The 13841-nt window shown below is 42.2% G+C and overlaps 1 protein-coding gene across 4 annotated transcripts in view; it reads right to left on the bottom strand.

Moving 5' to 3' along the window:
- Positions 1-1124: 1124 nt before the first annotated feature.
- Positions 1125-13841, bottom strand: part of LOC135468182 (dopamine receptor 1-like) — a 32975-nt gene continuing 20258 nt past the window's right edge. The window contains exons 1-2 of one of the 4 annotated variants that reach the window (XM_064746272.1): positions 6832-7033; positions 1125-3236 (exon numbers count right to left, since the gene is read on the bottom strand). In XM_064746272.1, the coding sequence (XP_064602342.1) occupies positions 1225-2385 (1161 nt within the window). In that variant the 5' untranslated portion in view covers positions 2386-3236; positions 6832-7033 and the 3' untranslated portion in view covers positions 1125-1224. Of the gene's footprint in view, positions 3237-4136; positions 4174-5948; positions 6058-6831; positions 7034-13841 lie in introns of those variants that run through there. The other 3 variants (XM_064746276.1, XM_064746273.1, XM_064746274.1) reach the window with 3 other exon arrangements.

Raw genomic sequence — 13841 nt, 5'->3', positions numbered from 1 at the left:
CTCTTATCTGATACCTGCACTTAAAGTACAGTAGCTGTAAGACACAAGACAAAGTCTCTTAATGTGAGTGAATCCGCAGTGCGTCTGCGGTCATAAATGCCTTGTGTCTTAACAAATAATTGGGCAATACATAGAGCAATAATAACGGTCTTATATAGCGTCTCTTTTCTATATACTGGTTTACATGTTACACAACCACACTAATTAGCATGCAGGACGTTCTCGAGTCTACCGGTATGAAAGGGAGACTTAAATGGAGTTACCCATATAAGGAAATAACGTGACTTCTGTTGCGGTTGTAAAGCAGATAAATTTTTAACGACGCGAAATGTTATACATAACTTCGTGAAATCGTTTACTTCCTCTGTTTAGACTCCAACCTGGCCCATGTCAAAGATGGCGTGTTTAGAGGAATTTCTCTTGTATAATCAGAATGAAGGGCCCTAGATAAATTCTCGGCCCAATCTGGTGAATACTGTCCCTCCCCCGATGGCCGGACGGCTTCCGTCGGAGGGGCGATTGAAAGCGGCCTTGATTTATCCTAATTACTCTCAAAGGAATTAAATTCCGAGGATAAGAGCGGGTCCAAAGCCTCAACAAATGAGATAGATTCAACGACTTAGAGATCTCTAAGTAATGGGGTGTAATAATGGAGTGTACACGGCATGTAATTGGGGCCAACCTGTTACCACTGAATAACATATAATTTCCCATTTTGGCGGATTAGGGGAGCAGTTGAGCAGAAAGTCTTGCTGACCCTGAGTTCAATAACACTGGCCAGGGTATCCCAGTGACGGGATTATCTGTCAACGTGGTTAGAGAGGAGGAATAGGTTAATCATGAAGGTAACGGCTGTCGCGCCGGCCTTCACCTGAGGTACCAGTATATACAGCCCCTACCATAGGATGCGGGGCATCAAAGTAATTACTATACGAAATACTTATAATTATTCCCCAATATACATGTTTTAGACGAGCAAACAATTCGCCGAGCATGAAGTGAACAATATTTGTATCAAAAAAACATAGCAATGCATTTTTATTACACTGTTTAAATATATATATATATGTGTATATATAAACTTGCATAACCACCAAACATTGGGAAAATCTATGCATGCCTACCTATCTTACATATCAAACAAACAGATAATCAGAACCGAGTTAATACGCTTCTCTCGTCCCAGTGTCAAAATACATCTTGTACCACTCTATCAGGCCTTTGTCATAATGCCGTAATCTTCTCCGTTACCATATCCTTGTTTTGCTGGCAGTTGTTTGATAATCCGTTTTTTTCAAACGTAGTCACGAGAAGACTTTTATTTGCATTAGAATTTGTCTTCTGTTTGTTTATTTTACGCTGTGAGCAATACTCTACACACGCTCTTGGGAAAAGCAGCTTTCTAAAAGCGTGGCGAAATTCCTGGTTAAATATACTGTATATGATAGGATTAAGAGCAGAATTGACGTACCCCAGCCATGTGAAAGCGATGAACAGTAACGGGGGCACACACGTTGAGCAAAATGCAGCGATGATATTAATACAGAAAAATGGGAACCAACAGAAGAGAAACACACCCATGATGACACCTAATGTGACGGCCGCCTTGTGATCGGACACCTTATAACCGCTCTGCTTGCCACCCACTGTCGTACCATACACCCGCTCGGGCGTGAATGTTTGCTTCCGTATACTGCGCACGTGCTTCTGGGCGTAACGATAGAGACGGAAGTATATAGACAGCATTACGATGCACGGGATAATAAAGCTAATGGTGGAAGAGACAACGGCGTAGACCGGACTGAGGTTTAAAACACAGATCGAGGCATCCCGGTCTATGGGGTCCATGTCAGCATTTGGATTATGCCACTTTAAATGAATCGGCAAGAAAGAGATAAGAGCAGAACAGCACCAGACGGCTAGAATAATAAGCACCGCTTTCCGAGTGGTCATCCACCTGTCGTAGCGTAGCGGGTCGCGAATATGTATATACCGATCTAGGCTAATCACACACAGGTTTAATATGGACGCTGTTGAGCACATAACATCCGAGGATATCCAAATGGAACAAAAGGTCTGACCAAAGTGCCAGCGACCCGATATGTCATTGACCACAGCGAAAGTCATCACCATCAACGCAACCAGTAAATCAGCGACACCAAGGGAAACAATGTAATAGTTACTGGTTCGCTTCAGATGCCGGTCGGTAAACACGGCTGCGCACACTAGTACATTTCCCACTATAGCAGTAAATATTATTATTGCGAGGAAGAGGCCGATTAAGGCACTTTCAGCCAAAGTATAAGACTGTGTTCGCTCTGTCGAATTTTCTTCCAGACCACTGGAAAAGAATAAATCGCTGAAGTTGGTCCAATTTCCCTTCATTCTCCATTCAGTGTAATCACCGCTGTGCCATTTGCCTTAAGGTAAAAACTGAAGATTGTGCCAGCCGGCTGGAAATGCCAAGGGCAAACAGAGATTGTATCACAGCGAGGCTGATCCGCAAACACAAACTTAACGTCACTAACATATTCCATACAAACAACAAAGAATAACAGCAGTTAAAGAAAACCACATCCAGATAAGTGAGAAAGCGTGTTCGGAGAAGTCGCAGGCAAACACATGCATTGTTCACTAACGAAGCTGTATCTTTCCACCCAAAGTTTGTTAAACGCCATCATTCCAAGTCTGTTGAAGCATTAATCACGCCTAATCCATTGGCAAGACAGTGAAATCCATTTTAGTGGCTCGTAAGTATTCCGTTCTCGGCTCTTTGATTAAATCCTGGCGAACGCTATAACTTAGTGCCGGACTCCGCCGCAAGTGACGGTTCCATCAGAAGTTAGGCCCTGTTCTTTGTGGCTTCCCAAAGACTTCAGCGAACCGCTCCGGCGTCTGTTCGATCATGGTTTGATATGAGCGCTATCCAACTGGCAAGCTCGTCTCTGAATCAGATCTTCACACGGTTCGCCCAGGAAATGAATATACAGCGTCGAGTGTATTGAAATGCAAAACGTTGCTCCCGTAGATCTTCGAATACCTAAGGCGGCTGGGAATCTCACTTCAGCATGTGACCGCGATCAGGTTTAACCGTGAGCACATCGTCTTATCTTTCCCCTTTACACACCCGCTGTCTACTGATAACTCGTCCGAACTTCCACTCCAACTCATTTAACCGCTGTTTAACTGAAGTCACTACTCCTACCTGGACACCACATGTCGGTCTGTCTGTGTACCTGCAAACATCATAAGACAGAAGCCCATTAGGCATGCAGATGATCATACAGAGGTAATCAAATTCCCTCCATCCCCATTATTGTGCTTATCCATGCTGTATGATGGCGTACATAACCAGGGTTAAATTAATCCAGGGCTACTCTGATAGGAGACTAGAGGGCGATTAAACTGGGAGAGGAAGGAATTATAACACGACAGTGTCCGTAATAAAGCAGTCTCCTGCTTCCACATCTGTTATTTACCCAGTTAATACAGACATTAAGAAAGATGTGTGCATATGCATTAAGTCTCGCACACTGAAGAAATCAATTGATGGCTGCACACCAGCTGGCAGTTTCTTTCGTAAGTTGGTCCGCTAATGCCTTGATTCAACAAATAATATACGGGCCCTTTAATCAATCAGTCAGTCGCTTACTCAGAAGATGTCTAAATAAATCAGTGCATAGGCAGAGGAATAAATCCGCCAGACATTAACCTGCAAGTGGAGAGAGATAATTATTGTTCTAGTAGAATACATGACCATGTGTATAAACTAACTAGTTGAAGCAAGGAAGACGACATGAAGTATAATCTTATTTGACCTTGTGTTATCTACATGTATGAAGTCGTGGGTGGAATCGTAATCACCGTGGGTGGTTTGTAAAGGTGACCACTTAATAACTTCAACCCTCAACTGATGGAAGTACAGATATAGTTCGAGGCTTGCAACGGAATTAAGAATCATAAAATAAATCCAACATTTTCTACATTACGTTGTAAATAGTTACACCGCCAATTTCACCGTTATCTATTGACGATTATCAAGAAGTGAAGCCCATTAAGACGGCGCTTCTCTCTGATATTCATCAATCAGTAACTGTAAGTTACGTCTCAGTTCAGTCTGTGTGCGAGTGACTGACCCTCATAAAGCCGATACCAAGTCAACAAAGTTCCGTGGATCGATGAGGACAAGCAGGATGCTGTTTGAACACCAGGACAAAACGTTAACTTCTGTCACCGACATATGGTAATATGTTTGTACGTATTCCACGTGTGCTCCAGTACATCGATTAGCCGGCAAACCCTTAGCACCAGGTATGAATTATTTCTGTTTTACAGGACATAACTTCTCCCAGACTCCTACGGCCCTGACAACTGGCCCGAGTCTCTTCCCGCATTCCTCCGTCACAGGGTGGCTGGCTAAGAGAATTAACTCGAGCCCTTCCCTCATCTAACCAATAACAGATCGACTAATCTAGCTCGTTTCTAATGACTGTCGACTAATTTTTGTCAGCAGTATTTCTCTTAGCTTGCTCGATGCGTGCTAAGCCCACGGTTGAGATTACGGGTTGGTAGAATTCTAGAAATAGGGTGTAAGCCGAAGCCAAGGTAAAACATCGACAGGTGTTTCGCTGTTGCTCGTCTGAACGGAACTAACACGAACAGTTACGGGGACCACGTGTGGCAGGCTGTAACTCGGCTCCGCTCTAAGATTTGATGTGAGGGTGGGGACAACTTTGATCAATATCATCTGACAGGTATGGGTGGTAAGACAGAGCACCCCACATATCCCCACCCCTCTCCCTCAACCCCCTGTCAACACAACGTGACTGGTCAGTATCATCTGGGATACACAGAAGGGGCTCTCCCAAGATCCAAATCAGAATAACGGCAGAAGGATGCCGGACTGACGCTACACAGCATACTGCGTCCAATTTTGGTCAGCGTAAGATATCTCTTAATTAGCAGTCGGATACAAGGCAGTTACAACACACACACACGCGGATTCAAATGAGGAAACATTTTCTGCTATATACAAGTGACTGGGGTGCCATTTTAAGTTCTACTAATATTCATACCTACATCAATCGACACCAAAATTGTTTTAAATCTGTCACTGTTAGAAATAAAAAGTCCGTGCTTTTTTGTGTGCTAAATTAGAGCTTTTATTCTAGAAATTTAGATACTGGTCAGAGTGGCTTTTATACAAGGTAATAGCTTACGATACAATATGATGCACTAGCAACAATCCTGCTTATGGGTACCTAGGACCACCATGGATATATGAACGGTAGCTATTTGCGTGTCTTTGGAAATATCGTGATATACATTCTGGATACTGATTCAGCTAACGCACCTTTTTATTCATTATTCACTTGTTCTTTCCGAAATCATTAAAAACAATTTGGACAACTTCTCATACTGAGAACTTCCCCTAACTTCTTACTTCATATATATTTATTAGCCATTATTCCACCATTCCTTGGCTAGCTTTGCGTGACGGTAAGCATTTGTATAGGTTTAGCGCGAAAGTACACTCGTCACACAGAATAACAAGATTTTATAGCTAATAGAATGATACATGTACCTTGTGGGTATATGGGAGTGGAGTTGGGGGATAAAATACGAACAAGCCTATGGCGCTACTACAGAAAAGTGATCTGTGAGAATTCTTCTGGAGTCTTAGAAGCTTGAGTTATGTATGCACAAAGCAAATCACAACTTTGGTAACTATCATTACCAGTACCAAATAAATTTACACATATGTGAAATATAGCGAGCACTGAAAATTCCTCATCACATCAAAACCTGTCAATTCTCCCCAGTCATCTCAGCTGGCACACATACATCTCCCATATATCTTCATCTAGGACAGGTAAGTAATGAAGTCAAAACGTGAGCTTAAACTTAAGCAAACTGGCTAATAGTTCATTTGGGTGAATGCACATTACCTGATTGAAGAAGAGCTGGACAGGTGCGGTTGAGTCAACCTTATTCGCTATGATCACTCTGCACACAGTTAGCTAACTGACGCGCACTCGGTGGCTATTTTTCATCTGCGTTCTTCAAACATGTGACTTTGAGCGTCAGTTGTCACTGTCTGTTGGAGGTGCCCTCCCGTGGCCAGAGAACCAGTACTTGTGGATTAGCGCCGTAGTCTATTAGAGGAGTCAATAGAGGATTTAAAAGGGAGAAGACAAAGCCATCATTCTTTGCTCGTAACCACGTGCAGCAGCTTGTGGTATCAGTGTTTATCTGGTAACTGCTCGCCTACAACGGCCTGGCCAGCCCATAAACGCCAGTTGAGCATTGATCCCTGGATGGTCGCTGCTTAACCGAATACCGTTAGAATGTAAGAAGAATAATCAAATACCTATCAGAGCAATCTGGCTTTCCCTGTCACATGTACTCAAAGTAACGCTAATTGTATTCTGATCAACAGCCTCAGGCCATGCTGTACGTCTTAAATACACCGCGCTTATATACATATGTGTGTGCTGCGTATTAAAGAGTCTACACTTAGTGACACTCTGCTTCAATGTGTCAACAGCGAGAAAAAATGCGTGAACACATGCGGGTAATATAAAGGTGCCCTGTGATCGAGAGAGGGATATTGGACAGGATACTGGTTTCTGCTTAATCGCCCAACCAACAGACACGCCCATATATATATATATATATATATATATATATATATATATATATATATATATATATATATATAAAATCACCATCTAGCTAGTAGTATCTCGTTGCGCTTACGCTATTGCAAATGTACCATTGACGGAAGCTACCACTGACAGAACTCTCAACAACAGGACTTCTGTAACTTACCAGGGTTCGGTTGCTGCTTCCTGTCTGCACAAAATCCACCAAAGTTACATCCAAATTTATGCCCAGTGGTTTGATATCTGCAAGGCTATAGCTAACCACCTCTTGACTTCATCCTTGTTTCCCTAGCGAAAGTACTGTCTTGTTCTCTGGCATGTACATGTCGGTGGAGCGAACCCTACACATATCGGAACGGCAAGGGGTACCAACTGGAAAACCGGCACAGCTGGCTAAACAACCACATGTCAGCTAGCCAATGATTCTCTTGAGTGGGCTAAATTTGGTGCTAGTCCTTATATAACATTATAACAAGTACAAGTGACGGCACGGAAGTAGAACAAGCTAAACAACATAGATACAGAAATCGGCCAGTAGTATGCACACGCAAGCACACGGATGAACACGTATTGCCACTGCGGACACCAAATTATACGGCGAAAACCACCCCCATGTGTCACGTTGGCTGCTATCACACACAATAGATCACACAGACATTTGTGTATTTTGACCGTCAAAGACAAATTCGTGAGTCTTTTGAATTTAGTGTGTATGATAAACTATATTTATTCACTATATAAACACAGCACCTGACTTGAGCAGGCGTGGAGTTCTATTAACATGGGACTCGGTGTAAATATAACCCGATCAGAATGTCTAACAAAACGTCCGGGGATTAAACCGTCACTCAGGCTTTTATCAAGAAAGGTGAAACCATTTTACGGTGAACTATTAAGACATCCTGGAATCTGATATTCAGTAAAAAAATACAAAAGACACAGAAGGAACAACGAATAATGTAAAGGTAAAACGGCACACCTTATATTCACAAGGTTTGTGTAGTGCTATACATTTATGTTACGTGCGTAAGCGTACCTATATTCACCTTGTTGTATGCACCATGGACTTGGCTGTGACTGACAGGACGGTCCGTCAAAGTGTCACGCTTAATTAGGTGTACCTAATGATCTCGTCATTAACAGCTCTCCATGCTTTCAGCCCACGTGAAACGTCTATTTGTTTGCTTTACTTGGGATTTAATGTCGCTTTCAGCATCGTTTAGGTCATATCACGATTCACGGTAAATGCCTCCCTAGGGATGGTTGTAATATGCAGAGTACTGTACCAACAGTATGTATGTATGTACGTATGTCAGATACCAATATACATATCTGCACACAGCTAAACCAAAGGTGACTTTATGAAAACTTTGATACTCCATGTTCCTCCTTCTCTTTGCTCGAACTGGCACTGTCACGTTTTCAGTGCCACAAGTTTTGTAAACATCGAACCCGTACTTTATTTAAATCAAAGTCAGAGAGAAAGCTAATATTTATATTTACTGGCGTAATTAGCCCGCAAGGCCTTCGCTTGCTGTCTTGCTTTAGAAGCAAATGCATACTCTGTTAATTCAGCCGTTAATTGGTACTTCAAATAATCACCAGTTGTAGACGAGTGAATAACTTATGATAACTGAATTAACATGGAAATATTGAGATCGTCAAAAGGAATTGTGGATCAATTAAATCAAGTCTGTTCACTGTATAAAAACACCAGGATATATTGCTCAACTATGCATTATAGCTATTAAAACTATATACATATACAGTTAGTTACTGTGTGTATCACAGACCAAACTGATACCTCTTGAAAGTCTGCCGTCTGACCAGGTCGTAGGGGACTATCATATAGCTGGAACGTATACAATGTGAAGAAGCTTACCTGCATGTCACTCCGGTGCCACGCCCACACAACCAAACACTGGGCCGAACTGACAACCGCCCTAGTAAACACTGACCACAGCCCAGAGGTAGACCTCCTCAGTGGTATACACAGCTCAAGCCTCTTGAGTAGGTATAACCAGAGACCATCTGTCCTGGCGCAAATACTCGCTACGTACAAAGCGAACTGGTTCACTGACGGGTGGCGACTGGAGTCACCCGCAAGTCTAAATACTGCCAACTAGTAAGTGTCTATTTCCGCGCGGGATTGCGAAGTCAGAGACCTGCATAACCTTTATGGGGGTGAAAAGACACAGAAGTCATGGTCAGCTATTGAAAGATATCAAGATGTGCACAATTACACACGTATCCCTTTTATTGGGTAGTCTACGCATTTATACACAATGGCTTGATGGTGGCAGCCCTGCACAGATGGTACCCACCTTTCAGACGGCTGATTATAATTAGCTCATAGGGCTTTATGTGTATTACTGTGATATAGAGCTGAACGACAGGACGTTTGTTTAGCTTCGGTCCTGTACAAACTCGGCGCATGTCACTGTGGACGAGTATAGATTTGACGATACAGGGTCTGTCTGAGCTAACAAAGTTATTTAACACGCCGTGATTTAAGGTTAACATTTATTATTTTCTTATTAACACATAGGATTTCATCAATTATTCTGATCCCGTTGCCTGTTTCATGCCACAGGCTTGCCTAAGTATAAACTGAAACCAATGGCACGGACAAAAACTATCCCTCACTACTCATTTATTTATCGGATTGGTATTTTATATCGGCTTGATACCGTTTTTCAATTTACTGTATGACGGCGGTCACATTTATAAGTGATCTAAGCCAGACAAGGCCCGGAGAAACCACGGCACCTACGGAGGCATGTGTTAACTCTCCTGACCGCTGGATTCGAACATGTGGCCTTCAAGCAGTGCACTGTGGATTTGAACCCACTTCAAGACGCATTATGTATTTTATGATCAGTTCGCATGTAATAACGTTGAGTTGCTATTATATGCACAGAGTCGTGCACATCACGTGGTTGAAAGCTACGCCAAAATTCACTCCCCCAAATTCATCCTGGGTGCACTTACCAAGCATAAACCACTAATTCGCCATCCAATATGTCCACTCGCCATCTCAAATGTTACGGTACAATGGAAGCCTTTTCACATTCTGTTGTTTTTACTTAAATGCAGTATTACAGTGGCGATGTTAATCTCTTGTACATGTGTTGCACAATGTCTATTAACATGAATCACCCGCAAGCGTGTTCACTTCAGGTTACGTTCGTAAATCCTACGTTTGTCAATTACTAAAACCATTCAATTGCTAACCTAAGCATTATGAATAACCACGACTGTAATTTCACTTGTAGAGTGACAATCCCTTACTGTTGACTTCAAAATGATATAGTCCATGTCGACCATGTTATCGGTTAGGTTTTTGTGTTTAAGCTAAGGTTTTAGAGTCAGCCAAACCGATGGCATGGCAGGAGGTGTTGTATCCACTAAAAACGCAAGAATTACGCACCAGAGACTAAACAGTGACGACAAGTGTCTCATTAACCAATTCCTTGTAGAATACTGCCAAGAAATTTCTTGAACCGTCGTCGTCGTTGTCGTTGTCGTCGTCATTGTCAGTGTTCAAAATAGTGTGTCTGTGTACCGTATGACGGAAATCGGACTGTAATGCTGCGGCTATGTCCTGAAATAAAAGACGTGTTCAGAATTCATTGGATGATGTTTGCTTCTGCTTCTACTGTGCTCCATTATGGAATATGATATAAGAAAAGATTTACTGGCTCGACAAGAAATAATCTGTCTTGTGGACACTTTCTCGACAAGTGATGAATTATGCCACCAGCTAGTGGTTTGTACGCATCTTATATAAACCCTTTCAGGTAGCTTTCAACCGAGGAGTAGCATTGAAAAGCACAGCCCCCCCCACCCCACCCCACCCTCTTCCTACCTCATCGGGTGTCAGAACCGGAACATTTTCTGTCAGCCGTTGGCAGTTATTATACAACTGTAATTCGAAACTCGGTATCCCAGGATGCACCAAACACAACAATTAGGACTGAACAAGCCAAATAATATGCGACCTACACAAAAGGCAGTTCATTCCTCGTGCCACACATTCTTTTCACCTTGTCAGATTCTCAGTACAAAAAAGAAAGATGTGCCGTGGACGGATTTTCTCATGTGCACGTGAGAAACGAGCAAGTCTTCAGAAAATACTTATTCCGGTAAAATGCTGAACAGTTCTTGGCAGTGGCCTCAGCTGGTATCCAGATTGTGTCTCGGTCAGCAGTACCTACAATAGGATTAACTTGTTCGTAGAGGGGGAATAAGCAATTGTTCACAAACGTGCATGTGTGCTGAACAGACCAATTTCGCCAAAGTTACTCAATGTTAGGATATGTATTGGTGAAACAGAATAAGCTGACAGAGAGGCGGTACAAAGAGAGGTGGAGTAATGACTCGGAAAAGATAGCAGAGAGGCGTTATATGAACAATAGGCAATCACCAACACTCTTCTCCTCGTCTGTAATTGCCATCAGGGGCTATTCAGATTTAATGTAGCCAATGCTGGCCAGGGTGTTTTTTTCCCCTTATCCAGGAAGATAGTGAAATAATATGGACAAGAATTTAGCTGGTTCCTTGGCTTTTGTTTGTGTTTTAATTGATCTCTTTCTTTACAACATTCCGGTAAATTGCCAGTTCATTAATCTCTAGCAGTGTACGTACACTTGTTTGGAAACAGTGGTTGTTTTATGCTTGGATGGAAACGCCGGTGGTTCGGCGACATTGTGTGCTCTTTTAGTTTTAGTCGTGTAACAGTGTATGCTTGGTTGGAAACTGTAGTGGTGATATAATATTTTAGATCAATGGAAGTCGATGTCGCGTAACCGCTGACGCTGCATTAATGACAGTCGATGTGAGGTAGCTGTCGACGCTGCATTAATGACAGTCTATGTCGGGTAATTGTTGACGCTGCATTGATGACAGTCGATGTCGGGTAACTTCTGACGTTGTATTAATGTCAGTCAATGTCGGGTAACTGTTGACGCTGCATTGATGACAGTCGATGTCGGGTAACTTCTGACGCTGCATTAATGACAGTCAATGTCGGGTAACTGTTGACGCTGCATTGATGACAGTCGATGTCGGGTAACTTCTGACGCTGCATTAATGACAGTCAATGTCGGGTAACTGTTGACGCTGCATTAATGACAGTCGATGCCGGGTAACTGTTGGCGCTGCATTAATGACATTCGATGTCGGGTAGTTGTTGACGCTAGACCATTGCGATCAATGTGGGCTAACTGCTCACGGTGCATTATAGACAGCAAATGTACGGTAACTGTCAACAGTTGAAGGCGTTTTAAAAGCTGATTATTGTTAAAACACTTGATGGATAACTTTTACAGCCTATTTTGCGATTGACAGAAGGCCTAAAGCGTTCAGGTAACTTGTAAGTGTACAACAATTGCTGCTTAAGTTTAATCGCTGTATTTGTGACGGTAGTGATCGGGATACTTTTAGGGCTTTATCAGTGACAATAGGTGTTATTTTGACTTTTAATCTTTGCCTATAGGAATGGTATTAATCACGGAACTTCTTTGATTGGTTGATGGTAGTAATCGAGTGAGATTTTGACACTTACTTATTCGATGTAGACGTTGGGTGAAAGTTTGACACTTCTTTATCGAATACAGCTGTCGGGTGAGATTTTGATTCTTAATGAGTGAAAGTAGTTGTGTGAGATATTAACACCTAGGTACCGAAGGTAGTTGTGTGAGATATTAACACTAACGTACCGAAGGTAGTTGTGTGAGATATTGACACTTAGGTACCGAAGGCGGTTGTGTCAGATTTGGTAAGACCTTGACAGTTCGTGGAAGTAGTTGTGTGAGATTTTCATACTTAGTTGTTGGAAATAATTGTCGAATGAGATGTTGACACATAATTAGTGAAAGTAACTGCCATGGTAGATTTTGACACTTTATTAGTGGAATTTTTTTTAGAAACGTTGCGTGTCAGATAACATTTTGCGAATGGGGAAAAAATGTTCCCATGGCGAAACAAAGCAGGCACTGGCAAATACTTGGATCTTGGGTAATCTGTCAAGAATATTTCAACTTAGGACACTTAGGTACCGAAGGTAGTTGAGTGAGATTTGGTGAGACTTTGACAGTTCGTGGAAGTAGTTGTGTGAGATTTTCATACTCAGTTGTTGGAGATAATTGTCGAGTAAAATGTTGACACATAATTAGTGAAAGTAACTGCCATGTGAGATTTTGACACTTTATTAGTGGAAGGTTTTTTTTTAGAAACGTTGCGTGTCTGATAGCGAAGAGGGAAAAATGTTCCCATGGCGAAACAAAGCAGGCACTGGCAGATACTTGGGATCTTGGGTAATCTGTCAAGAATATTTCAACGGTACGCCGCTGGAAGAGAGAAGGCTAATTGACAGTGATATAATTTTCTGCTGTTTGGCAGACGCTCCTTGATAACTCTAGCGATAAAACAGCATGCATGTTTGAAGACATACTGAGCGTCCGTTAGATTCTAACCCGTTAAGAGCGCTCTTCGGATATATCTACATGTCGATGAAACATACCGATTAGGTGCTTGATTCTGGCATTTGTTTTGTCGTTTACATCTTACGACAGCAGGCAGGGATATAGATATTTTATGTCTGAAAAATATCAGAAACTGGAGAATATGTGGAAAATTAAGACAAAAAAACATTGCGTAAAATTTAAGTCATGTGCAAAGCCTATATTTTGATTGTTGTAGGTTTCAAGGCAAAGGAATAAATGGCTGCACGTTTATGGTCCTCGCTGTAATGTTCTTTGTCTGTCTAATTGTTCATTGTTATGAGTCTTTTAAGTCAAGTTTACATCTATATATTCATGCCGCACCTGTGTAAGTTAGATGGCGCTGAACTCAGACCAGACACGGGGCAGAAGCTTACATCTCGGCGTTCATGTAAGCCATATTGCGCTGAACGTTGACTGACAAAAGGCACAAGCTTATGTTACTATACCTGTGTAAATCAGCTCAACCCGACAGTTGCGCCGTGCCTTAAGCGCTCGTGCATGGGGTTGTAGAGGTTCAATCCAAAATGCCGTAGTCATCAGTGACTTGGAACTCCATACGACCAAGTGAGTTGACCACGTCAGAAAAGCTTTATTGAGAACACACTTTGGCACAGTGCACAAGCTCACATGTTAGCACCACTGTAAGCCTCGTTTTGGTGAATTATGACTG

Source organism: Liolophura sinensis, chromosome 6, assembly GCF_032854445.1.
Source record: "Liolophura sinensis isolate JHLJ2023 chromosome 6, CUHK_Ljap_v2, whole genome shotgun sequence".
Classification (NCBI taxonomy): Eukaryota; Metazoa; Mollusca; class Polyplacophora; order Chitonida; family Chitonidae; genus Liolophura; species Liolophura sinensis.
Note: the sequence above shows the minus strand (reverse complement) of the source record. Positions and strands in the feature narration are given on the sequence as shown.